Genomic DNA, 27,162 nt, shown 5'->3' on the forward strand with positions numbered 1-27,162 from the left:
ACCCCAACCGCAAAGCCCTCCCGGCAGGGAGAGCTCGGGGTGAGGGCCGATCCGGCACCGACAGTAAAGACACGCCGGAGGAAACGCTCTGCTTGTAGCCGTGAGCACCGCGGCCAGGTTAAAAAGGCGTCACGCTGGAGCTCCGAGTTGGGCGGCGTTCCGAGGCCGTCGTGGCAGTTGTGGAGACGGCCTCGGCTGAGGTGGCGGCTGCTGTCGCTGCTGTCCCCTCTGTCCCCGCTGTTGCCGCTGTTCCCGGCGCCTGGAGACCCCCGGCAGCCCCCTGTGACAGGACCTGTGGCCCCGGGGAGCAGGACCTGTGGCCCCCTGTGCCCACCGCCTCGTCGGCCATCCCGGCAGCAATCCTGTCAGCACAGAATAGCTCACTGGCGTTACGTGCGTTTCAGGGTAAAGTGACAATTAACTTCTATTTCCTGGCTTGGGTGCTGCTTTATTCTTTAACGAAGCTTCAGGTTTAAAGGTTAAACTCAGTTATGTCAAGGTTAAACTCAGTTTCGTGAATGGCATCTTGGACAAAATCTTAAGCTGTGATTGACTCTCTGCTTAACAGAGGCCAAGCGTGTACCTACCGAGCAGCAGGTCATAAGTGATATGCCCTCACAAATTAACTTGCTATCACAAAGTGACGCCCAGAAAAAGTGTATTCAAAAGCTAGGCTCATTATAGAATCACAACAAACCCATCATGACTGGTGCAGTAGACAGTGCGGTAGAGGGCGAGCCCTGGAAAGACAGAAGTAAAGTAGCAGCGAAATGCAGGTACCTTTGTGCACACGAAACAGAAAAGCGCAGGCAGTAAAGTAATAGTGTTCCATTGCTAACGCGAGCAACAATTATATATAAATCACAACCATTATCTATTAGATAATAGGTAATAATTAATAGATAATTGCAAAGCTCCAAAAATGCAATAAATAACTGATTCCCCTCAGAGAATGTCATTTACATTTTTATATTAAAAAGACTCCAGAGTTGTAATGGATTAAAATCCTACGAAAGTGAAAGAAATGGCATCAGCCACTAGTTCTGCAGAAGCTAAAAGTAATACTGATAGAGTTTGGATGGAAATTTTTACTTTGTGTGTTTAGTTTGGGGATTCCTTTTAAATCATTCATACCAGCAATTTAGTTCTTAAAGGCTGTTTCTTTGAGATTAAGTGACAGGACTTCTACTACTCAAGTACTACGCAAGTAAGCGTGCGCTTTATCCTGCCTCCGTTTTCTTCAAAACAAAAGTAGAAAATGCAGTTCTTACTTGTTGCACTGATAGAGAACGGGACTACTGTGAATAAAGACTTCCAAAGCGATTCCCCTAAGGCAACTGAAGTGACTGACGTTACAGAAATTAATTTTGATATATTTACAGTCGACAGAGAAATATGGGGAGCATTTTGTAATGCACAGATTCATCCGTGTCTTTTCTGTTTTGCGAAGAAAAGTGTTTGATTGTTGCTATTCACAGCTTCCATTATTCACAGGTTTTTGAATGCTAACATTGCTCAGGAAAAGATCTGATATTTGTAGGGGTACCGTCATTCCTAGTTATTTGTTTTTACATTGTCCTTGCATTTATTACCATATAATTTCAAGTCTAAGTTTGTGGTTTAAGTTATAATAAGGAAAAAAGCAGTAGTTGAGGTAATCAGGTTAAAGATTATAGATGGAGAGGAACTTGGCGTTAGATACTAAAAACAGGATGGCAGTTAGCCTTGCCTTAGAAAAATTAAAATGGTTGACTAAACTTTTTTTTCCCAAAACGTTGTGTTGACCAGCCAATTTGAATTTGGCGGTATTAAAGCTGTCTGCAATAAGTTTTTCTGTTTTGGATTGTAGCTAGTTCCTCTAGGTGCTCCCGCAGAATAGTATTTTTACTATACCTATATATACTTTACATATTTACCTATATATACCTAATGCCTTTCTTAGAAACAAACAAACAAAATCTCTTTTTAAATATAACTTTCTTGCAGTTGTTAATGATGGAATTGCTCCGCCACAAAGGATTCTTTTTCCACCTGAGAAGATACGTATGGATTGGCAAGAAACACAAAGTGTTGGAGTTGGCCTGTACAATCTTGGCAACACACGTTTTCTTAATGCTACTCTACAGTGTTTGACCTACACCCCCCCCACTTGCCAATTACATGCTTTCTCTTGAGCACAGCCAGTCATGTGAGTACTTTCTAACAGTATTTTAAATCTGTTGGATAGCTCTGAAGGTGAAAGAACAGCAGTGATTCTGTGAGACAAACTTACTTGCCTGATTTTACCTGTAGAAGCTGGCTTTGAGCATTGTATTAGCAGTGGGCTCAGAATAGCATATGGAGTGCGTTTAATGCACCATGTGTGTTTTTTGTTTGTTTTTTTAAAAGGATCTTTTCTTGCTTCATGGGAATAATGAAGTGCATTGGACAGTAATGCATTTAATGAACATTTGGCATTTGGGCTATTTGGGCTTCCTGCTGCTCAAAGGCAATAAAATTTAGGATGTTGGCATCATAGGTCTTTAGTCTTCACAGCCTAGGTTCCATAATGCACTACAATAAATGGTCTGTTCGTTGTTGAACCAATTAAAAAAAAAAAAAAAAAAAAAAAAACCAAAACCTAGAAAGCAATATGAGCTGTTATGAACATGACTAGATTTTTTTGTGGGACTGTATTAAAATCTAGACTGATTTTGTTCTAAATAAAATGTTGTACTATAAACTAAATGTTGTACTAAACGTGTATGCTTTTTAGGCTGGTATCTTTGTATCGATACCTAGAAATTTAACTGTTTTCTTCCTGTATATAGAAATTGTTTCAGTTAAGAATCCTGTTGAAAAAAGGAGGGCAGAAGTACTATTACATACATTACTTTAGTTTTTCCTTTCTCCCAAAGGACTCGTAGCTCTGTATCATGAAGCTCACCTGACAGCACTGTGCTGAAAATAACCCACATTCTCTTAATGCTGTATCATCAATGTCAAATATTCTTTCCTCATATATTTTGCAGCCTGTGGAGTTCACATTCCTGTCAGCCTTCACAAACGTGACTTTGCAGTAGTCTTTTAGATTTCTCATCACAAAATGCACTTGAACACAGGCTTAATGGATATTTTTATTCTATAAAGTTGTGTGAAATAAAATGTTACGAGACTGTTGGGACAAGGAGAGTGGATACTGTATCTATAGTTTAAATATTACTTATATGTTTGTTTGTAGTTATGTCTGTTTCGCTGGACTGGGATGCTTTCTTCTTTCACTCTTCAGGTCGCGAACAAGATTTTTGCATGATGTGCACGATGGAGACTCCCATTAACCAGGCCCTGCGTTGCACTGTTGATGCCATCGAGCCTACGCGTGTTATCAATAACCTCAGTCGTAAGTGGCTTCAGATGTGTTTCTTTTTCAGTATCTTGTAATCTTCAAATAATTATTTGATGTGTATAAATGGTTTTAACACTATAAAGAAGAGAGATTTTAGAAATACGAGAATTATTTCATTTTTAAATGAGGTAAATACTATCATCTTCTTATTTAGGAATAGGACAACATTTCCGTTTTGGCAGTCAAGGAGACGCACACGAGTTCTTGCGCTATACTGTTGATGCTATGCAGGAAGCGTGCTTGAATGGAAGCACCAAGTCAGCATAAACAAATTCACTTTTATACGTTCTCTAGCACCTTGTAGTCCTTTATTTACTATCAAAACTGAAAGTCTACGTCATCCTTGGTTTTCATAAAACTCTTTGAAGAGTTAACTGTGTGCCTTAAATCTTCTGAGGTCTGATTATAATTTATTTCCAGATTGGACAGATCTTCTCAAGCTACCACCATCATTCATCAAATATTTGGAGGATTTCTAAGATCAAGAGGTACTTTTAAAAATATTCCTGTCCTTAGAACTGATCTGTGTCTTTTGTCGGTAGTAAAGCAGTCTGCAGTTTGTCTAATGTAGTATCTATCGACAACTTGAATTTGGACAGTTAGTCTCCTTCACGTATTGTTCAGCATTTATATTTTGCTTCCAGTGAAGTGCTTGAATTGCAAAGCAGTTTCGGATACGTATGAGGCATTTCTTGATATCACTTTGGATATAAAGGTAGGATGTTTTGTAAATATAATTCATGATGTTTAAGTACATGTATAACTTTCTAAATTAAACTTGTTTAACTTAAAAAACCAAACCACACACAATGTTAAAATATAAGAGCTTGGTGGTGGTTAGAAAGTGGATTGGACTTTGTCCTTCTGTGGAACCCCTGTAAATAGTCTCCACGTTTACATTGGGTTTAAGGGGAAAGAATTTTATGTCTGCAGAAATTATGATACTGTCATACTTCTTTGTTGTTCTACCTCAATATACATCTAATTGTTAGACTGCTGGATTTGTTCCCAGTATTGATGACAAAGCACACTATAGATGCTGTCTGTGTTACTGGAAAATGATTTGTTTCAAAGAAAAATGACTTCCAGGTGAGGTAAACGCTGAGCATGCTATTCAAATAGCATAAGCATGCATGAGACATTGAAACGAGTTTGTTTTGGGGGCGAAAAAGAAGATGCTTTCAAACACTTGTCTCTGCTTGTTTTTAAGGTGTAAAAAGATGGTTCCTGCATCCAAGAGATTTACCATACACCGTTCTTCCAACGTTCTCACAATATCACTGAAAAGATTTGCAGATTTCACAGGTGGAAAGATCAACAAGGTATATTTACCGCTGTAACGCAACTTTGTCATCATGTAATGGGACATCCCCCAAAGCTGAAAGTTGTTAATATTTTCAGACAATAATTGTAGACTAACGACTGTGGCTTATTCTTTCTCTTAATATCAGTAAAGTTCCTGCTTGACAAGAAGCATATACTTTCCTCTGAGAAGGCTAATTCGTCAGAAAACAGTTCTCTGCAACTTCTAGTATTAAACGTTGCTTATGGGAAGACTTATTTTTAGTGAATCAAGAGATATATTCATATAATTCCAGTCTCTGTTTTTTGGAAGTGTTTTTCTCTGGCTAGTCCACGAAGTACTCTGATATAATTTTTCTGTCTTCTTGGTCTCTCTTTAGGAGGTAAAATATCCTGAGTATTTGGACCTCCGAGACTACATGTCTCAATCAAGTGGAGAACCACTCCGCTACACCTTATAAGCGGTGCTGGTGCATCATGGTATCAACTGTCGCTCAGGACACTATGTATGCTACATGAAGGTAGAAGTCAACATCATTTCTAACAGGGTAAAGGTTGTGCTGGCAAACCAGTTAAAGTGTTACTAGTAGTACTGTTTCTAGGGAAAAAGATTTCATTATATGTTTATTTGACACGTGTGTATTTTATTCCTATCTGTGATTTCATTTGGAAAACATGCAATTCATCTAAAGATATCGTTGTCTTTATTTGCAGGCTGGTAATGGACTTTGGTATCAGATGAATGATGCAAAAGTAGTCCGTACTGACATTAAAAGAGTTCTTGGTCAGCAAGCTTACTTACTTTTTTATATCAGGTAAATATGAAATAAATATTAAAATGTGTTCAGAAGAGATTTACTCTCCTGTTATTGATACTTTTCTTTTTGCAAGTGTTTTTCTTTCTCTCCCAGGAAAAGATTATTGTTTATCTAATTCAGTTCTGTCTAACCTGAAATTCTCTGTCATTTATTATCTTTTGTTGCTTGGCCTTAAACTGCAGCACTTGTGTAAATTGCTGTATATGTGTTATCTGTAGCTGGCTAATTTAGAGAAGGAGAGAAATGAAGGTCATCTGTGGTGTAAGAATGAATTATTGCTCTGAAAGTGATAGTCATAGTAGGAAGACTGTTACCTACTTTTCAGTTTGTAGTCTTGGCTAAGTCTTCTGTAGAAAAGGCTTCCATATCGTATGAACTGCTCCTATAAAATTATAGGATGGGATTTAATCCAAGAGTAGGCTGAAAGAAAAACTAAACTGAGATCACTGCTCTTTTCTGAAGGCGCTATGATTTGACGCTCGGAGAACATGCTTTTCACTTAGCAGCACCATCTTATCCCTGTTCATTCCCCCCTGGTCAGCGGGGGGCTAACAGTAAGCAGGCTGGATTTCTGGGACCACGACTTCCTCCTCATATGATTAAGGTAATTTAGGGAAGCGGGAGGGCAGATAATGGCACCAAACAGATAGTGGGTTTGGGATTTGGTGTGGGGTTTTTTGTTTGGTTTTTGGCATCTTCGTTTTGTTTTCCTTCCCACGCTGCAGCTTCCTTCACAGCCCTCATGATACGGCCAGAGTCATTCAAACAGTGGTTACTGCTAAATTGCGCAGCCATGCGACTCCATTATTTATACCTCCTAGACAGCTTTGTAAAGCACAGAGAGCTACACTCTTTGACAATTTAAGTAGAGTGTAGTAATCCTCGAATCATTTAAAAGAGGACTTGTTTTTCCTATCGACGTCATTTTAGCTAAGACAGGGAAACCAAATTGTCTTATTCCTGAGCACCAGAACAATTATTCCAGGCTTTTTGGGGTATGTTTAAAGGGGAAAAGCAATATATTTGGGAATAGCTTTAGGTAATGTTAAGTTGTTTGGATGGTTTTCAAAAATGATGTTAATTTGATATCAATATGCAGTAAACCAAAAGCAGGAATTAAATACACTTATGGGACTTGCATTTATCTTTAAAGGGCAGTGTGTTTTGCTTTTTAGGTGTTAAGACCATTTGTAGAAATACTTAGTAGGAGAATGACATGTTTAAAAATGTTAAATGCAGTGTTTGCATTAATCCATCTTGCAATTTCTTCTTTTTAAATACAGAATTCAAGTCGTTTAAATGGAAATGGATCCATAAAAGAGGATGCAAATACCACTGGTGTCACCCTAAAAAGGCCATCTTCAGCACCACCAATGGCCTGTGTTCAAAAACAGGCGATTACCAGGCCTTCAATTACTGATACGTCAAAAAACCAGAAGATCACCATCAGTATTCACAATGAATTGCCTGCTCGTCAGACTGTGTCACAGCCTGACTGTCTTAGCAGTGCTGTGGAGGATGAAGATCTCTACAAGGCTGTTCCTTCATCCACAATCACAAAGTCGGTAAAGCAAATGAAGCAAATACAAAAAAAAAAAAAAAAAGAGTTTCTGCTGAAATTTTTGTGGAGCCAACAGTGAATGGAAATCCTAAACTCAGCTCTGATAACACAGTCCCTTACGGTGCAGAATCTTCAGGAAAATCTGAGGAGGAGTCAAAGGGCTTATTTAAAAGGAATTGCAATGCAATGTGGAATTTTGGTTGGAAAGGTAGTCCGTACATTGCAGAATTCCCATTCTTCCTGTCAGAATGCTGATGAAGGAAGATCCCAGCATGAGCTGCCAAAAACTGTTCCACTGAACGGTGCTATTAGTTTAATTAATGAATCTGAAGAAAACGGACTGAAACTTGATGATTCCACTTGCCAAGTTGAACCTGTTAAAGCTTCTGAGATGTTCTTTTCTAAAACAAATGGATTGCTTGAAACATAGTAGTTTGCTCCATCGAGAATTTCTCACCTATGATATATTCGGGAGTGTTTATCATGTTCCTAATTCAGGTGAAATGCTGAGAAAACACAGCACAAATTTGATCGTAACACTTTGTGATATTATCCCATTAGAATTTGCAGAGCTGAGCTGACATTAGAACTTGTCAGCTTAAGCTGAGCTGAGATCAAAATTCTTAAGTTTCATAAAGTAGATTTTGGGAGGTGAGTTGGGGTTATCTTTGAAGTGTAGATAATGCATACAACCCAAAGCGGTCTTGCTTAGCATTTAATGTAGAAATTCTGACAAGACTAGTCCTCAGTACAAATAGTATTTTTTCTGTCTGCTGACTTGTGCGTTTTAATTGCAGATGCCTGGAGCTATGCCTCCAGTCCCTCGAGAAGTCATCATGGAATCCCTCACAGCCAGCCAGTTGAACAGCTTGTCAGAGGAAATAAGGTAAAATGAGCACAGTCTGATTACGACAAGATTTTATGGAAGTTCGTTGCAGTTCTATCTGTCTACTAATACTATTTAATGGAAGGATTTAAATCAGTAGAATTCCGTACTGTATGGCCAGTGTTACGAACAGAACTAATGATCAGCACTGTGCATATCACTCTGATGCAGGTTGGTGCCTCACGGAGAACTTGTGTTTCTTCATAGAATGTTTTTCCATTTTTCTCCGTTATCTGGAGAAACATTGGCTGTTCCCCCGTCGCCCCCACCCCTTTTTTCTCAGAGCAGCAGGTGGAGGGAGACGGAAACGTGTTTTTATTTTGTGCAGTGTCCCGGGACCTCCGAAATCTACTGAGAATGATGAATACCTTGAACAGTACCAATGTGATGACCGTGGAGACAAGGAGAAACCAAGAAGATCAAATGAACATGAACTGATTTCAAAAGAAAACGTTTTCTACATCAAAGAGTCTTCTGAGACTGGTGAGAAATTGCGGCAAACTTCCTCTCTAAAGTCTGACACTGAATGTAGTTCTAAAAACCTTTCCTCCTTAGCTATTACAGGTAGATGCCAAGATACAAAGGACGAGACTAAAAAAACTGACAAAGAGCATTACCCGAGAAAGAGGGAACATTCTCCTACTGAAGAGAAGGAGAGTCAAAAAGATGGTCATTCCAGCAAGAGAAGGTGCTCTCGGAGTGTGGAAGTTGTTAAGCAAAAGCGTCACAAGCAGGAGTATTGGGAGGGAAGCAGGTACAGATCTTTCCATAGTGAAAGGAACAGCCCTGATAATGGCAGAAGACCAGTAAAATATTCAAAGTACAGATCTCGAAGCAGAGGAAGATCAGAACAAGATAGCACTAGATATTACCATTCCAAAGGGGAAAGAAGTTGGAGCAGAGAAAGATACTATCAAGATGAACCACGGAAATGGGAAAAATGTAGATATTACAAGGATTGCTATTCACCTCATGCAGCAGGAGACAGTAGAGAGAGAAAGTTCTCTCACGGTGATAAAGACTTTGACAAATTGACTCAGACTTACTCCAGCAGGTCACATAAGCATTATCATTACAAAAGCAGATGGCCTCACGGTTCCCTCTTGAGAGAGGAAGATGTACATCACTTTAGCACACCCAGAGCAGACTCACATCGTTGCTCAGTAGCTCAGCAACATTCTGGAAAACATTCGCGTGAGAGACATGCACTTCCACCTGTGTCAGCTCATTTGGAGAACTGTCGCCAGAAAATGGCAAAAGAAGGAAACAGAAAAAGACAATATACTCATGCAGAAGGTAGTGAAAGTGAAATAGAAAGGAAACGCAGAAAGGTAGAAAAGGAGCTTTTAGGTGGTGAAAACATGAAAAAATATAAGAAGTTCTAGAAGAAAAAGAAGTCTGAAGATAAACAGGGAGAGAAGGAATCCAAGTAAGCAGGGATTCCAGCATACTCAGCAGTTTTTTTCCTAATTCTTTTCCGGGTGCTTCTCATGTTTCGTTTTGGGTTTTTTTCATAGTTTCTAAGTTATTTAGATAGCATAATCTGGCTGGGGATCATGACTGGGGATCATTGAAGATTGATCAGTGAAGACAGGAAAGATATTGCTGAATTGTGTCAGAGCACTAGCTTTGGACCACGTAGTTCGAATCACATCTGCACACCATTCTGGATTAGGTTAAAACTTTTTTTTTTTTTTTTACTTGCATATATTCCAGAGCTAACCATTGTTAATGATCTGTGTACCAACCAGGACCTATGGTCCTTCAATCTGAGGGCTTAAGTTTGCTGCATCTAAAGGAAGTTACATGTGCACAAAGTACCACAAAATCGCTGACATGCGGCAAATCATCCCCTGTGGTAAAATAAATAGTTTCCTATATGCAACAAGTGCCACATCTTTTTTTCTCTTTTTAACTTGCATGTTTCTTTCAGACTATTTCTTTCAGCAATATCTTGCCACAATGCCCCAGCCCAGATGGGCTTGCCCCTGCGCTGCCAGTTGTTCTGCTTCCATTGCTGTAACCACCCCCACAGGGCATTTGCTACCATCCATGAATCAGTATAGAGATAGAGAACTGGCCACTTTTCTCGTTCAGCAATATCTAAAGCCAGCTGAATGGCTTTCACTTCTGCAAACTGACTCGATTCACCTTCTCCCTCAGCAGCTTCTGCAACTCGTCGTGTAGGACTCCATACAGCAGCTTTCCATCTCCGATGCTTTCCCACAATACGACAGGACCCGTCAGTGAACAAGGCATATTTCTTCTCATTTTCCGGTAGCTTGTTGTACAGTGGGGCTTCTTCAGCACGAACCACCTCCTCCTCTGATGATATCCCAAAGTATTTGCCTTCTGGCCAGTCCATAATCACCTCCAAGATTCCTGGGCGACTGGGGTTTCCTATTCGAGCCCGCTGAGTAATCAGTGCAACCCACTTGCTCCATGTAGCATCAGTTGCATGATGTGTAGAGGGGACCCTTCCTTTGAACATCCAGCCTAGTACCGGCAGTCGGGGTGCCAGGAGGAGCTGCGCTTCAGTACCGACCACTTCCGAAGAAGATCGAACTCCTTCATATGCTGCCAATATCTCCTTTTCGGTTGGAGTATAGCGGGCTTCAGATCCTCTGTATCCCCGACTTCAAAACCCTAGGGGTCGATCTCGAGTTTCCCCAGGTTCTTTCTGCCAGAGGCTCCAGGTGGGACCATTCTCCCCGGCTGCGGTGTAGAGCACATTCTTTACATCTGGTCCTGTTCGGACTGGCCCGAGGGCTACTGCATGAACTATTTCCTGCTTAATTTGTTCAAAGGCTTGTCGTTGCTCAGGGCCCCATTCAAAAGCATTCTTCTTACGGGTTACTTGGTAGAGCAGGTTTACAATCAGACTGTAATTTGGAATATGCATTCTCCAAAACCCCACGACACCTAGGAAAGTTTGTGTTTCTTTTTTGCTAGTTGGTGGAGACATAGCTGTTATCTTGTTGATCACATCCATTGGGATTTGACGACGTCCATCTTGCCATTTTATTCCTAAAAACTGGATCTCTCGTGCAGGTCCTTTAACTTTATTCTGTTTTATGGCAAAACCGGCCTTCAGAAGGATTTGGACTATTTTCTTCCCTTTCTCGAAAAGTTCTTCTGCAGTGTCACCCCACACAATGATGTCATCGATGTACTGCAGGTGTTCAGGAGCTTCCCCCTGCTCCAGCGCAGACTGGATCAGTCCATGGCAAATGGTAGGGCTGTGTTTCCACCCCTGGGGCAGCCGATTCCAAGTATATTGGACTCCCCTCCAAGTGAAAGCAAACTGTGGCCTGCACTGTGCTGCTAGAGGGATGGAGAAAAATGCATTAGCGATATCAATTGTGGCATACCACTTGGCTGCCTTTGATTCCAGTTCATACTGGAGTTCTAGCATGTCTGGCACTGCAGCACTCAGCAGTGGCGTGACTTCGTTCAGGCCACGGTAGTCCACTGTTAGTCTCCACTCACCGTTAGACTTTCGCACTGGCCATATGGGACTATTAAAAGGTGAATGAGTCTTGCTGATCACTCCTTGGCTCTCCAGTTGACGAATTAGCTTATGGATGGGACTCAGGGAGTCTCGGTTGGTGCGATATTGCCGCCGGTGCACAGTTGTGGTAGCGATCGGCACTTGCTGTTCTTCAACCCTCAGCAACCCCACAACAGAAGGGTCCTCTGAGAGACCAGGCAAGGTAGACAACTGTTTAATGTCCTCTGTCTCCAAGGCAGCTATGCCAAAAGCCCAGCGGAACCCTTTTGGGTCCTTGAAATATCCTCTTCTAAGATAGTCTATGCCAAGGATGCACGGAGCATCCGGGCCAGTCACAATACGGTGCTTTTGCCACTCATTGCCGGTTAGACTCACTTCAGCCTCCAATACAGTTAACTGCTGGGATCCCCCCGTCACGCCATAAATACAGATGAGCTCTGGCCCTGTATAGCTTGATGGCATTAGAGTACATTGTGCACCGGTGTCTACCAAAGCCTTATACTTCTGTGCGTCTGACGTGCCAGGCCATCGAATCCACACAGTCCAATAAACTCGATTGTCCCTTTCCTCCCCCTGGCTGGAGGCAGGGCCCTTCTAGTCCTGGTCAGAATCTTCGTTTCTGTGTCTAAAGGACTGCCTGCTGGAAGTTGGAGCAGCAAACTTTTCAGAGAATTCCTTTTTCCCAATTGTTTTCCTTTGCAATTCACGTACCCGTGCCTCTAGGGTCGCAGTAGATTTTCCATCCCATTTTCTCATGTCCTCTCCATGGTCATGTAGGTAAAACCACAGGGTGGCGCGGTGTGTGTGCCCACCATATTGTCTTCCTTGCATAGATGAACGTTTACCCCTAATAGCTGAGACACTGGTTTGTACAGGTGGGGAGGAAAATAATCTCTCTTCAAGTTGGTGGATCTTTTCAGAAAGTTTCTCCAAAGAATTCTCTTTAAGCTGGTGGACACTGGTTCGTTCAGGTGGAGGGGAAGATAAATTCTCTTTAAGTTGGTGGACTTCTTCAGAGAGTTTCTCCACAGCCGAGACACAGGCCTGTAGGGAAGAGGAGAGATTTCCTTCGTACTGCCGGAGTAATTTAGCCACTTCATTCACTGGGGGATTCTCCTCCGCTTTCCAGGCTATTATTGCCAATGAGCTGGCATATGATGATGGTGCACTCCGTACAAACTTCCACCACATAGGTGGTGTACACTGGACTGCATCTGGATCTGCAGATGTTTGTGCGTCGTCTAGGGCCTTATAAATTACTTCCCGTACGGCCAATTCCCTCAGGTACTGAATTCCCTTCTCCATGGTGGTCCATTTGCCTGGTAGACATACAAGTTCTTCCTTGAAGGGATACCTTTCCTGCACAGCTGACAGGAGACGCCTCCAGAGACTGCGAGATCGTGCTCCATCTCCAATTGCTTTGTCAATGCATGCGTCCCTAGCAAGGGATCCCAGCCGCCTGGCTTCCTTGCCCTCTAATTCCACATAATCGGCTCCAGTGTCCCAGCACCGGAGCAGCCAGGTGACAAGCTGCTCACCTATACAGAAACCAAAATCTTTTCGCACATCTCGTAGCTCACGCTGGTATAGAGTCCGGGTAGTTACTGTTGATTTTTCGACATCCCCATCCTCCTCTTCAGTCTCCTGCACCTTTGATGGCCCAGCCTCGTCTTCACTATGCCCAGACTTAGCAGAAGACTGTTTGCATTCTAAACGACCTGAGCCTCTATACCATTTCTTCACCTTGTCTACAGGGTCAACTTGCACTGCTACAGCTCGTTTCTCTGACCCAGACGCAGGGTCTGCCACAGGGGTTGGAATGCCCTCTGCGGGGTCAACTTGCACTGCTACAGCTCATTTCTCTGACCCAGACGCAGGGTCTGCCACAGGGGTTGGAATGCCCTCTGCGGGGTCAACTTGCACTGCTACAGCTCATTTCTCTGACCCAGACGCAGGGTCTGCCACAGGGGTTGGAATGCCCTCTGCGGGGTCAACTTGCACTGCTACAGCTCGTTTCTCTGACCCAGACGCAGTAGTGGGAGCGGCTGCCGCTGCTGGAGCAGTGCAGTGAGTCCAGAGAGTGCACTGGCACCACTGGGGATGCACTGCAGTGACTCCAGAGAGTGCACTGGCACCACTGGGGATGCACTGCAGTGAGTCCAGAGAGTGCACTGGCACCACTGGGGATGCACTGCAGTGATTCCAGAGAGTGCACTGGCACCACTGGCGATGCAGTGCAGTGAGTCCAGAGAGTGCACTGGCACCACTGGGGATGCACTGCAGTGAGTCCAGAGAGTGCACTGGCACCACTGGGGATGCACTGCAGTGAGTCCAGAGAGTGCACTGGCACCACTGGGGATGCAGTACAGTGACTCCAAAGAGTGCACTGGCACCACTGGGGATGCACTGCAGTGAGTCCAGAGAGTGCACTGGCACCACTGGGGATGCACTGCAGTGAGTCCAGAGAGTGCACTGGCACCACTGGGGATGCAGTGCAGTGAGTCCAGAGAGTGCACTGGCACCACTGGGGATGCACTGCAGTGACTCCAGAGAGTGCACTGGCACCACTGGGGATGCAGTGCAGTGAGTCCAGAGAGTGCACTGGCACCACTGGGGATGCACTGCAGTGACTCCAGAGAGTGCACTGGCACCACTGGGGATGCACTACAGTGATTCCAGAGAGTGCACTGGCACCACTGGGGATGCAGTGCAGTGAGTCCAGAGAGTGCACTGGCACCACTGGGGATGCACTGCAGTGACTCCAGAGAGTGCACTGGCACCACTGGGGATGCAGTGCAGTGAGTCCAAAGAGTGCACTGGCACCACTGGGGATGCACTGCAGTGGCTCCATAGAGTGCACTGGCACCAATGGGGATTCAGTGCAGTGAGTCCAAAGAGTGCACTGGCACCACTGGGGATGCAGTGCAGTGAGTCCGGAGAAACATTGGCTGTTCCCCCGTCGCCCCCACCCCTTTTTTCTCAGAGCAGGAGGTGGAGGGAGGCAGAAACGTGTTTTTAGTTTGTGCAGTGTCCCGGGACACCGGTGGCTATCCAAAAGGCAAAAGAAGGAAACAGAAAAAGACAATATACTCATGCAGAAGGTAGTGAAAGTGAAATAGAAAGGAAACACAGAAAGGTAGAAAAGGAGCTTTTAGGTGGTGAAAACATGAAAAAATATAAGAAGTTCTAGAAGAAAAAGAAGTCTGAAGATAAACAGGGAGAGAAGGAATCCAAGTAAGCAGGGATTCCAGCATAATCAGCAGTTTTTTTCCTAATTCTTTTCTGGGTGCTTCTCATGTTTCGTTTTGGGTTTTTTCATAGTTTCTAAGTTATTTAGATAGCATAATCTGGCTGGGGATCATGACTGGGGATCATTAGGTTGATCAGTGAAGACAGGAAAGATATTGCTGAATTGTGTCAGAGCACTAGCTTTGGACCACGTAGTTCGAATCACATCTGCACACCATTCTGGATTAGGTTAAAACTTTTTTTTTTACTTGCATATATTCCAGAGCTAACCATTGTTAATGATCTGTGTACCAACCAGGACCTATGGTCCTTCAATCTGAGGGCTTAAGTTTGCTGCATCTAAAGGAAGTTACATGTGCACAAAGTACCACAAAATCGCTGACATGCGGCAAATCATCCCCTGTGGTAAAATAAATAAAGTTTCCTATATGCAACAAGTGCCACATCTTTTTTTCTCTTTTTAACTTGCATGTTTCTTTCAGACTTGATGATTTGTATTTCTCTGCGCTCCACTTTGACAATGCCAGTCGCAAGCGTAACAAAAAGAGGAAAAAGGAGAAACATCAGGAAAGTGAAAGGCTTCTTGGAATACTTAGATCCTCGTTTCCAGAAGAAAACCCGGGAGAAGAAGGAAGAATCCCATCCTCCAGATGGCTCTTTATGAGAGCAATGCAGAAGTGAGGGCAGTAAACTACCTCACAAGGAAGGGAAGCCTTCCAGTGCAGGTGAAAGCAAGAAATACAGCTCCATCGCATCCAGCGAGTATATTAAAGGTAAGCGGCTGCAGCATGTTTATGGGATTCCTTTTAGATTAATCTAGAGATTATTGAAAACAGTCTTTAAATGCTTGATGACTGAACAGTCTGCTGGATATTAAAATATGTTTTGAAAAATATGTTTCAAGTGTTGTTTTTTCAGCTATGTGGGGAGAACAAATACAGTGGCTATGAATATTTTGGCTATTATTCAGAACAGCATGTGGAGGGATATGTAAAATATGTAATATGTAAAAATATGTAACGTAAAAATCCAGCTTTTTTCCTACTTTTTGGTGGTTTTTTTTTGTCTTTTTCTTTTCCCTGCTATTATAGGTTTAAGAATATAGAGGAATGCGCTGATGGAAGCCATGTAAAGAGTCTCCAAATTTGCATTGGGTTTAAGCTGAAAGAATTTTATGTCTGCACAAATTATGATACTGTCATACTTCTTTGTTGTTCTACCTCAATATACATCTAATTGTTAGACTGCTGGATTTGTTCCCAGTATTGATGACAAAGCACACTATAGATGCTGTCTGCGTTACTGGAAAATGATTTGTTTCAAAGTAAAATGACTTCCAGGTGAGGTAAACGCTGAGCATGCTCTTCCTGCCTCCTTCTTCACAGTGCTCATAGTAGATCGCTTACGTATGTATTAGTCAGATTCTCTTATAAACTCCTAGTGCGTCTCTGGAATTTTGAATTTACAGTGACTTTACGCTCTTCTCTCTCGCTCCTCTAGGCGGTTTCATCTGTTACCAGAGCTCTAGAACTATTTGTGAAACCTGAAGAGCCGGATGGAGAGAATTGCTACAAATGTAGCGAATAAGATTATTACTAATTATGTCTTAATACTAGATATTAGTTTTATGTATTGCATGACTTAGAGCATGTTATCTTTTAACTTCATTTAGAAATAAGGAGACGCAGATTTGTTGTTTTTGCTTCATTTTGTAGTAGTGGTGAGCTGAAGCAAGGAGCTATGGAGAATGATTTGGAGTGGAAGGCAGCAGCAGGTTCCTGTGAGTTGAGAATGTGAGCTGGCTCTGTGGTAATTAATGTTAGCAGCCTGTGCTGGCTCACTAAGCAGCGTCTTGCACAGCTCTTGAACTGTGTCCTTACGTGGAGCTGTCTCCTTACGTGGAGACTATTTACAGGGGTTCCACAGAAGGACAAAGTCCAATCCACTTTCTAACCACCACCAAGCTCTTATATTTTAACATTGTGTGTGGTTTGGTTTTTTTAAGTTAAACAAGTTTAATTTAGAAAGTTATACATGTACTTAAACATCATGAATTATATTTACAAAACATCCTACCTTTATATCCAAAGTGATATCAAGAAATGCCTCATACGTATCCGAAACTGCTTTGCAATTCAAGCACTTCACTGGAAGCAAAATATAAATGCTTAACAATATGTGGAGGAGACTAACTGTCCAAATTCAAGTTGTCGATAGATACTACATTAGACAAACTGCAGACTGCTTTACTACCGACAAAAGACACAGATCAGTTCTAAGGACAGGAATATTTTTAAAAGTACCTCTTGATCTTAGAAATCCTCCAAATATTTGATGAATGATGGTGGTAGCTTGAGAAGATCTGTCCAATCTGGAAATAAATTATAATCAGACCTCAGAAGATTTAAGGCACACAGTTAACTCTTCAAAGAGTTTTATGAAAACCAAGGATGACGTAGACTTTCAGTTTTGATAGTAAATAAAGGACTACAAGGTGCTAGAGAACGTATAAAAGTGAATTTGTTTATGCTGACTTGGTGCTTCCATTCAAGCACGCTTCCTGCATAGCATCGACAGTATAGCGCAAGAACTCGTGTGCGTCTCCTTGACTGCCAAAACGGAAATGTTGTCCTATTCCTAAATAAGAAGATGATAGTATTTACCTCATTTAAAAATGAAATAATTCTCGTATTTCTAAAATCTCTCTTCTTTATAGTGTTAAAACCATTTATACACATCAAATAATTATTTGAAGATTACAAGATACTGAAAAAGAAACACATCTGAAGCCACTTACGACTGAGGTTATTGATAACACGCGTAGGCTCGATGGCATCAACAGTGCAACGCAGGGCCTGGTTAATGGGAGTCTCCATCGTGCACATCATGCAAAAATCTTGTTCGCGACCTGAAGAGTGAAAGAAGAAAGCATCCCAGTCCAGCGAAACAGACATAACTACAAACAAACATATAAGTAATATTTAAACTATAGATACAGTATCCACTCTCCTTGTCCCAACAGTCTCGTAACATTTTATTTCACACAACTTTATAGAATAAAAATATCCATTAAGCCTGTGTTCAAGTGCATTTTGTGATGAGAAATCTAAAAGACTACTGCAATGTCACGTTTGTGAAGGCTGACAGGAATGTGAACTCCACAGGCTGCAAAATATATGAGGAAAGAATATTTGACATTGATGATACAGCATTAAGAGAATGTGGGTTATTTTCAGCACAGTGCTGTCAGGTGAGCTTCATGATACAGAGCTACGAGTCCTTTGGGAGAAAGGAAAAACTAAAGTAATGTATGTAATAGTACTTCTGCCCTCCTTTTTTCAACAGGATTCTTAACTGAAACAATTTCTATATACAGGAAGAAAACAGTTAAATTTCTAGGTATCGATACAAAGATACCAGCCTAAAAAGCATACACGTTTAGTACAACATTTAGTTTATAGTACAACATTTTATTTAGAACAAAATCAGTCTAGATTTTAATACAGTCCCACAAAAAAATCTAGTCATGTTCATAACAGCTCATATTGCTTTCTAGGTTTTGGTTTTTTTTAATTGGTTCAACAACGAACAGACCATTTATTGTAGTGCATTATGGAACCTAGGCTGTGAAGACTAAAGACCTATGATGCCAACATCCTAAATTTTATTGCCTTTCTAGCAGCAGGAAGCCCAAATAGCCCAAATGCCAAATGTTCATTAAATGCATTACTGTCCAATGCACTTCATTATTCCCATGAAGCAAGAAAAGATCCTTTTAAAAAAACAAACAAAAAACACACATGGTGCATTAAACGCACTCCATATGCTATTCTGAGCCCACTGCTAATACAATGCTCAAAGCCAGCTCCTACAGGTAAAATCAGGCAAGTAAGTTTGTCTCACAGAATCACTGCTGTTCTTTCACCTTCAGAGCTATCCAACAGATTTAAAATACTGTTAGAAAGTACTCACATGACTGGCTGTGCTCAAGAGAAAGCATGTAATTGGCAAGTGGGGGGGGGGTGTAGGTCAAACACTGTAGAGTAGCATTAAGAAAACGTGTGTTGCCAAGATTGTACAGGCCAACTCCAACACTTTGTGTTTCTTGCCAATCCATACGTATCTTCTCAGGTGGAAAAAGAATCCTTTGTGGCGGAGCAATTCCATCATTAACAACTGCAAGAAAGTTATATTTAAAAAGAGATTTTGTTTGTTTGTTTCTAAGAAAGGCATTAGGTATATATAGGTAAATATGTAAAGTATATATAGGTATAGTAAAAATACTATTCTGCGGGAGCACCTAGAGGAACTAGCTACAATCCAAAACAGAAAAACTTATTGCAGACAGCTTTAATACCGCCAAATTCAAATTGGCTGGTCAACACAACGTTTTGGGAAAAAAAAGTTTAGTCAACCATTTTAATTTTTCTAAGGCAAGGCTAACTGCCATCCTGTTTTTAGTATCTAACGCCAAGTTCCTCTCCATCTATAATCTTTAACCTGATTACCTCAACTACTGCTTTTTTCCTTATTATAACTTAAACCACAAACTTAGACTTGAAATTATATGGTAATAAATGCAAGGACAATGTAAAAACAAATAACTAGGAATGACGGTACCCCTACAAATATCAGATCTTTTCCTGAGCAATGTTAGCATTCAAAAACCTGTGAATAATGGAAGCTGTGAATAGCAACAATCAAACACTTTTCTTCGCAAAACAGAAAAGACACGGATGAATCTGTGCATTACAAAATGCTCCCCATATTTCTCTGTCGACTGTAAATATATCAAAATTAATTTCTGTAACGTCAGTCACTTCAGTTGCCTTAGGGGAATCGCTTTGGAAGTCTTTATTCACAGTAGTCCCGTTCTCTATCAGTGCAACAAGTAAGAACTGCATTTTCTACTTTTGTTTTGAAGAAAACGGAGGCAGGATAAAACGCACACTTACTTGCGTAGTACTTGAGTAGTAGAAGTCCTGTCACTTAATCTCAAAGAAACAGCCTTTAAGAACTAAATTGCTGGTATGAATGATTTAAAAGGAATCCCCAAACTAAACACACAAAGTAAAAATTTCCATCCAAACTCTATCAGTATTACTTTTAGCTTCTGCAGAACTAGTGGCTGATGCCATTTCTTTCACTTTCGTAGGATTTTAATCCATTACAACTCTGGAGTCTTTTTAATATAAAAATGTAAATGACATTCTCTGAGGGGAATCAGTTATTTATTGCATTTTTGGAGCTTTGCAATTATCTATTAATTATTACCTATTATCTAATAGATAATGGTTGTGATTTATATATAATTGTTGCTCGCGTTAGCAATGGAACACTATTACTTTACTGCCTGCGCTTTTCTGTTTCGTGTGCACAAAGGTACCTGCATTTCGCTGCTACTTTACTTCTGTCTTTCCAGGGCTCGCCTTCTACCGCACTGTCTACTGCACCAGTCATGATGGGTTTGTTGTGATTCTATAATGAGCCTAGCTTTTGAATACACTTTTTCTGGGCGTCACTTTGTGATAGCAAGTTAATTTGTGAGGGCTTATCACTTATGACCTGCTGCTCAGTAGGTACACGCTTGGCCTCTGTTAAGCAGAGAGTCAATCACAGCTTAAGATTTTGTCCAAGATGCCATTCACGAAACTGAGTTTAACCTTGACATAACTGAGTTTAACCTTTAAACCTGAAGCTTCGTTAAAGAATAAAGCAGCACCCAAGCCAGGAAATAGAAGTTAATCGTCACTTTACCCTGAAACGCACGTAACGCCAGTGAGCTATTCTGTGCTGGCAGGATTGCTGCCGGGATGGCCGACGAGGCGGTGGGCACAGGGGGCCACAGGTCCTGCTCCCCGGGGCCACAGGTCCTGTCACAGGGGGCTGCCGGGGGTCTCCAGGCGCCGGGAACAGCGGCAACAGCGGGGACAGAGGGGACAGCAGCGACAGCAGCCGCCACCTCAGCCGAGGCCGTCTCCACAACTGCCACGACGGCCTCGGAACGCCGCCCAACTCGGAGCTCCAGCGTGACGCCTTTTTAACCTGGCCGCGGTGCTCACGGCTACAAGCAGAGCGTTTCCTCCGGCGTGTCTTTACTGTCGGTGCCGGATCGGCCCTCACCCCGAGCTCTCCCTGCCGGGAGGGCTTTGCGGTTGGGGTTTCCCTCCCGCCGCCGCCGCGGGCAGGCCCCGCGCGCAAGGTGTCCGCGCTGGGGAGCAGCACGTCGCCCGCGGCGAGAGCCCGAGGGCGCGACACGAAAAAGCCCCGACGTGCGGGCGAGGCGGCGGGGAGACGGCTCTGAGGGAGCCGCCGCTTCGCCCCGCCGTCCTCCTCCCCTCCCGGGCCGCCCCGCCGAGCCCCGTGCGCCTCAGGTGCTGCCCTGAGAGGGCGCTCGGGCACTGGGACAGCTGCCCAGGGCAGTGGTCATGGCACCGAGCCTGACGGGGGTCAAGAAGTGTTTGAACGATGCTCTCAGACGTAGGGTCTGCTTTTGGGGTGGTCCTGTGTGGAGCCAGGAGTTGGACTCGGGGATTATTGTGAGTCCTTTCCACCTTGGGATGTTCTCTGATTCTAGGTCAGCAATCCATTATCTGATGAGAGGTGTGGAGTCATTCAAAGGGAAGAGAGAACAAAACACTTCTGGTTTTCAGAAGCGGGTATTTGGTAACCAAAACGATGATTCCTTTTCTTCTAGAGCAAGTAGCAGCAGGGATCCGCTTTACAATATGCTGGCAACAAGGAAACGAAGAATTGCAAACAAGACATAGGACTTGATCAGCAGCTTGTATACATGCATCGACTTATAAATGAGCACACAGCTGAGCGATAATGCAAAAATTGGACAAACTAAGTGAAGACGTTAACTGTAAATTTTATAGTTTGAAGTAAGCTTCAAATCCCAGAGGATGACTTTGTTGGAACTTTATTCAGCTGAAAACGTGGAAGCCTTGCTTCTGCTTGTGTTAGTTACAGCTCCAGTTTACTTTGGTTGGGAGGGAAGGCATTCCAGGCTAATGTGCTGTACCTGTTCCTTCAGCTCATTGTCCATAAACGGAGGAGCAAATGAAATTATTTGAATCTCCATTAAATGCAGCACTACAAAGTGGAGTAGAGGGCGATCTAGCACTTGATTTTTCTGTAAGCAGAAAACCCAACAGAATCTCAACAACAGTTTTCAAATCTTGTCCTGCAGTAAATGACCAGCTGAGCGAAGCTTGCATTTAGAGTATGTGCTCCTACGTTAGATGGAAATAGCTTTTCCTCTTCAGAAGTGCAACTGAGTGGTGGACTGGCAGCTACGTAGGGAACTAGTTGTGCCAAAGGGTTTGTGTTGAATGCACAGAAAAATATGCAGGTCCCAACAGGAAAGGATTGTCTGTAGGCATCACACTGAGTACAGATGTTGTCCGCGGGTTCGTGCCCAGTGCACCGCGCCAATAAGCACCCCGAGTCGGAATGCACACGAAGGTCTTTTAATTACATAATTAATTACAGAACTCTGCAGAGTCAGGTACTTGGCTATCTTTCGCAAAGCAAGCACACCTCTGACTCGAATCACCGTCATTCATACACAGGAAACTTGTGAAAACTCTCTCTTTGGCTCCTTTTGACTGGTTATTACAGCTCACCTAACTTATCTCTACTGAGCTTGCGCATTACAGAGGAACGCCGGGGGGGAGGGGGTACAGGAGGAGGGGGACACACACCGAATCCCACATTAGCATAGATTAGCATTTTGACAGGTGTGATTTCTAATGTGTTAATGACCCTTAATGAGCAAAAGGTTACTATAGGTCAGTCTGGAGCTGGTTTTCTCCTTCTTGTTTTTTCCCTTTTATCCCTTCTCTTCCTTGCTTCTGCTAGCTCAAGGCTACCTGTCTCTCTCCTTCCTTATTTTCTCAGCTAAAAGACTACACAAGCTACAGGCCTCCCCATTTTCTTCAAGGTTTCCTTGTTTTTCTCCCAGCTTTGGGACTACACGGGTGTGCTTTGATATTTGCCAGTATAGCTAAAACTCATGCCAGTCTGCTCACGCACAATAAGCAGTAAGATTTAAGGACTGGTTTCATCTGCTTTTTACATAGTAACATCCTTCTTATGTTTTAGATATGCTGTAGTTAAAGCTTAAAGTAGTTCCAGTAGTTAAGTTACAGGAGTAAGGTTACTCCTTGTGGAGTAATTGCCTTAAGTGACTAGGCATTATAAGCACACCTCCATCCCAAAAGCTACCTGCCTCCAAGGTGCAACTACCCCTCACTGAGCACATCCTCTGAATTTCTCGGAGCCTGTACCTTTAAACGCAAGCGAGATAATTTCTACCAATCACAACCAAGATATGCATGACTGGAGTCACTCAAGCTCCACCTAAAAGATAGAAAATAATGTAAATTGGCTTAAGAGAAAGGGAATGTTGGGGAAGATACTGTCACGAAGGATACCTTCTGACATCAGTCGACAGGCTGAGCCTCTCACCCCCCCACCCCCCCACCCCCCCCATGGCCCATTGGGATGCTGTGAGGTAAGATCTGAACGCTTGGTTATACCAGGCGTCTCCACGGAAACTTAGAAATCTCTGGTGTCTTTATGCTTTTTAACGTCTTAATACCTAGGCTTTGTACCTGTGCATTTCATGCATGCTAGCTTGCTTTTGCAGACAGTGAATTTATCACTGGCAATCCAAAGGACCTGTGTATCTGTTGCCGTAATAAACTGCACTTAACTGCATTGTTCCTGGCCGTGATAGTTCTCCTTGAACGCGACTAGAGCGAGGGCGTGCTGCGTTGTTGGTGAATCCGTGGCCGTGATAGTTCAGTACCCTGAAGCCGACCGGACCCGTAACGGTCAATCAGCTACACCCCTTAATGCGACACTACTAAAGGAAGAAGATGACAGGGCTTGCACGCGTTGCATTAGGCTTTGCATGTGAAAACACCCCCAAATAATTTCACATGCATTTAACGTTTTTAAAGGGAAAAAAACAGGAAGGTGTAGTCTTTCTGTAAGCTACAGCCCTAGATAGTTAAGGCATCAGCATTCATTCCTTTGCTTGACAACAAACTATGACCATACAGAAGAGTTAAATATTTTCATTGCATTCTTAAAGGCGATTTTTCAGACTTGTGCTTCAGTTGTTGGAGTTGAAGAAATCAGTAGACGCCCTTACTTTTACGTTAAGACCAAAATCTTTATCTAAGATTGTGTTATCTAACACAGCTAAACTCCCACCCCCACATGTTTTTTTGGAACTTCTGAAAGATCTTTCTGCAGTCCCACTCTGATGGTCTTTCAGTAACATACAAACTGCCGTGGCAGATTCTGTTACAGTGCTTTTCTATTGACAGCGTGCATAACACTCAAGGTAAAGCCCCTCATTTTGCAGTGGGGACATAAAGTGTTTCTTTGGACGCTGCTGCTTCTGTTAGTACTCATTTTTTCACAAACTTGTTGAACCTGAGCTGTGCCTCCTGCGCCAACGAATGCTTTCATGACACAGTATTTTGTCAAAGCAGTTTTGCTTCTTGGAGCTACAGAAGCAGCTCTGGCTACATGATAGGGAACTGTGCTGCATTGGCAAAAAGAGACTTACTTACGGACTTAACAACACTTGCTAACTTGATCTATTTCAAATCTCATTTTAACTTTAAAGAACAATCAGTTTTGCGGTTCCTGTCTTACTAAGTTGCCTTGTTTTGCATGGAAGGTCAGCCTGTGAAAGTTTTGCTTTATTGCATGCTTCAAAAAAAGGCTGAGAGGAAGAGACTGGAGGAACCTTTTCTATTCTACAGACTTTCCCCCACGAACGTGGAATTGCAGGCTACTTGGATGAATGTTCGAATGTGAGTAAGGGAGCAAGCCTCAGCCAAAGGAGGTAGAATCCTTGCTTAAGAGGAAGTATCAGTGTGGGGACATCTTTGCTTAATGGGAGCCATTTAAACTCTTCATAGAAACTCAGTAAGCTCTACATCTTATGTTTGGAAAGCAGTATGGTTACGCAGCTGCTAACCTAATGACTTGAGTCTTCTGCTCTGCAACTTCACGTTTTGTTTTCAAGCAGTGCATACATCAGTTTAGGCTTTGGACAAGGAGATTTGTAATGCAAATAGTGATAAACCAGAATCAGTGCTACTGACGAGCGTAATGGTGAAATGCAGCAAATCAAGTATTCCTGGAGAACTGTGAGATTACAAAACCAATAAGCCATGAAGCACTTTTTTTTTTTTTAATCAATTCTTATATGCTGAAATAACACCTTCAAGAAAATCTGTTTATCTAGCCAGGCGACGGTGTCTACCGGTAAGCACAAAGGAAATGCCTTGAGAGTTCGTTTGCTGTATTTGAAGTTCTTATACCCTGCAGAAATAATTATTTAGAGTAACATGTAACTGAGGAGATTGTAGCAGGAAGTATATTATTTCTAGCATTAAATTGCTGCCCTGTTGCCAGTGCAATCTAGGAGAGAACTGTATATAACAGTTAAACTCCCCTGGACTGACTTAAATTTTAAAATATTCTGACAAAGTAAGCTCTAAATCACTTAACATTTTGAACAGTTTTAAACGGGTACAAAACTGAAGCTTTATAAACCAAGCAGCATTTATAATGCTTCATAGATAAAAACAATGCCTATTTTTTAAGATTTGTTACATATCTATGTAGATATGCTTGCTGGAAAAGCCAGGTCTGTTGTAGACCAAATGCTGCAGATTAAGACTTGTGGCTTACCAGTTTCATTTCTGTATTTTCTTGGAAAATGTTTCGAGTTAGAGTTTAAATATAAAATGTAAATACTGTACAGATATATATTGAAATAAGTATTCCTCGGTGCACACAGGTGATTTGCATGACAAATACTCTGTATCGATCATTGTTACAAATGTAATGTTCTGTGTAAATCCACTGCGTGTTAATCTTTTCATTTATCATCAAGAGCTGTTACTTAAGCCTGGACATTCTCAAAAATAAAGTGTGAAACTATATACCATTGTGTAGCTCCTCCTTTATCAGGAGTACATGCAAGATAATTGCTCCTGTTTTTTTCTTTCTAGAGGATGATTCAATTTTATAGCATGGATTATAACTGCTCTTGCAAGTGACCTTCTTTTAAGCACAACAGTTTAAATGATCAGGTTACAGAGAAAACCCTTTCACTGCAAAATAGATTCAATAAAGGCTTGTGGCTTACCAGTTTCATTTCAAAACCCAAGTTGTTGGGTTTGATGGAAAAATGGTTGGTTTGGATGGTAAAAAGGTCGTCGGTTTTGATGGTAGGTTTAGTCTGAGTATTGAAGGCTTCCATCAGTAAGCTCTGCATCTGAAAGACAAAGGGAAGAAATGTCATTCCCTGTTGTGATACTCAACATGGAGCTGTCTGGCTCAGTGGTTTTCTTTCTAAAGAGAGAAGTCACAACCCTGCACCCGGCTTGATCTGCTCTCTGACTACAGGGCTGGACTGACTGGAGAAGGCAGCTTCCAAAGCCCTCCCATTCAACTGACTGCATTTCAGTTCTATGCTAAAATTGGTCAACTGTACAGAATATTAGGACAAAGCTACCTGCTTTTTTAGTGATCTTGTGGTCAAGCTGACCAAATCCTAGCCACAGAACAGAAGCGTTCAGAAACTGGCTAGAGAGAGCACTTAGGAATGCAGGAATTTAACTGCTTTAACGCTGCTCTTTCTCTCACGTATCTGGAACGTGAAGATCCAAGAAGAAAAGCAAGATGAAGTCCTTTGTTTCCTATGCCAGAATGACATTTTCAACACTGAACAGGATTGTCACCGACTGTTAACTGGTTGTTAAGTTGCAGCTAGGTATAAAATGTAGAAAATGTTTAAAAATAAAACTTGCCTTTGGATAGTGAACTGTGTTCTTCGGGGATTACTTCAGTTATCTGTAAGAGGAAAATAGATGATTGGGGGGGTTGTTTGTTTTTAAGAACGGGTGCAGTCTTGCCTGTAATTTAGCTGGTATTTTTCAAAGTGACCTCTTAGAAACTTTACAGCTCTGTTGAATCAACATGTCTCTAACCCTACAATTAAATAATGCTAAAAGATGCAGCAATTTATCTTACTGCAAGTGCTTATTAAAATATCTGAGTAACTGCGACCGTGGCTTCCTCACAGATATATATATATATATTTAATACTACACACTTCTGCTCAGAAAGAAAATCACGGAAAATGTAAAATTTCATTTGAGATGTTGGATTTGTTGCAGTGTGAGATCTTCTTCATCACATGATTCTATTCGTAATTAAACCATATTATCTACTGAGAGACCAAGATTATGACAAGAACAGCACAGAGTTCAGCATGAAGCCAATCAGGAGCTCAAGTTTGTATTTATTTTTTTTTGTAAGGAGATGTACCAAGCTGGCTTTTTTATTGTTTCATCAGCACATTTCTAAGCCTGTATGAGCAGGGAAAAAAAAAAAAAAAAAAACAACATG

At 42.1% G+C, this 27,162-nt stretch overlaps 2 protein-coding genes across 6 annotated transcripts in view; both read left to right on the forward strand.

Annotated features, from left to right (window-relative positions):
• LOC310888674 (uncharacterized protein) overlaps positions 1-27,162 on the forward strand; it is a 151,106-nt gene that overhangs the window by 5,972 nt on the left and 117,972 nt on the right. Inside the window, exons 1-6 of one of the 5 annotated variants that reach the window (XM_083815617.1) lie at positions 6,722-7,070; positions 7,864-7,952; positions 8,281-8,706; positions 15,195-15,485; positions 15,804-16,118; positions 16,213-16,643. In XM_083815617.1, the coding sequence (XP_083671743.1) occupies positions 6,879-7,070; positions 7,864-7,952; positions 8,281-8,706; positions 15,195-15,393 (906 nt within the window). In that variant the 5' untranslated portion in view covers positions 6,722-6,878 and the 3' untranslated portion in view covers positions 15,394-15,485; positions 15,804-16,118; positions 16,213-16,643. Of the gene's footprint in view, positions 1-6,721; positions 7,071-7,863; positions 7,953-8,280; positions 8,707-15,194; positions 15,486-15,803; positions 16,119-16,212; positions 16,644-27,162 lie in introns of those variants that run through there. The other 4 variants (XM_083815618.1, XM_083815620.1, XM_083815616.1 and 1 more) reach the window with 4 other exon arrangements.
• LOC310888678 (ubiquitin carboxyl-terminal hydrolase 42-like) lies at positions 2,621-5,503 on the forward strand. The gene is made up of 5 exons (XM_083815629.1): positions 2,621-3,379; positions 3,806-3,873; positions 4,596-4,707; positions 5,068-5,208; positions 5,402-5,503. The coding sequence occupies exons 1-4, from the start codon at positions 3,341-3,343 to the stop codon at positions 5,146-5,148; spliced, it is 300 nt and encodes a 99-aa protein (XP_083671755.1). The 5' UTR covers positions 2,621-3,340; the 3' UTR covers positions 5,149-5,208; positions 5,402-5,503.

The sequence above is a fragment of the Anser anser genome, assembly GCF_964211835.1.
Source record: "Anser anser genome assembly, chromosome: W".
NCBI classification, from domain to species: Eukaryota; Metazoa; Chordata; class Aves; order Anseriformes; family Anatidae; genus Anser; species Anser anser.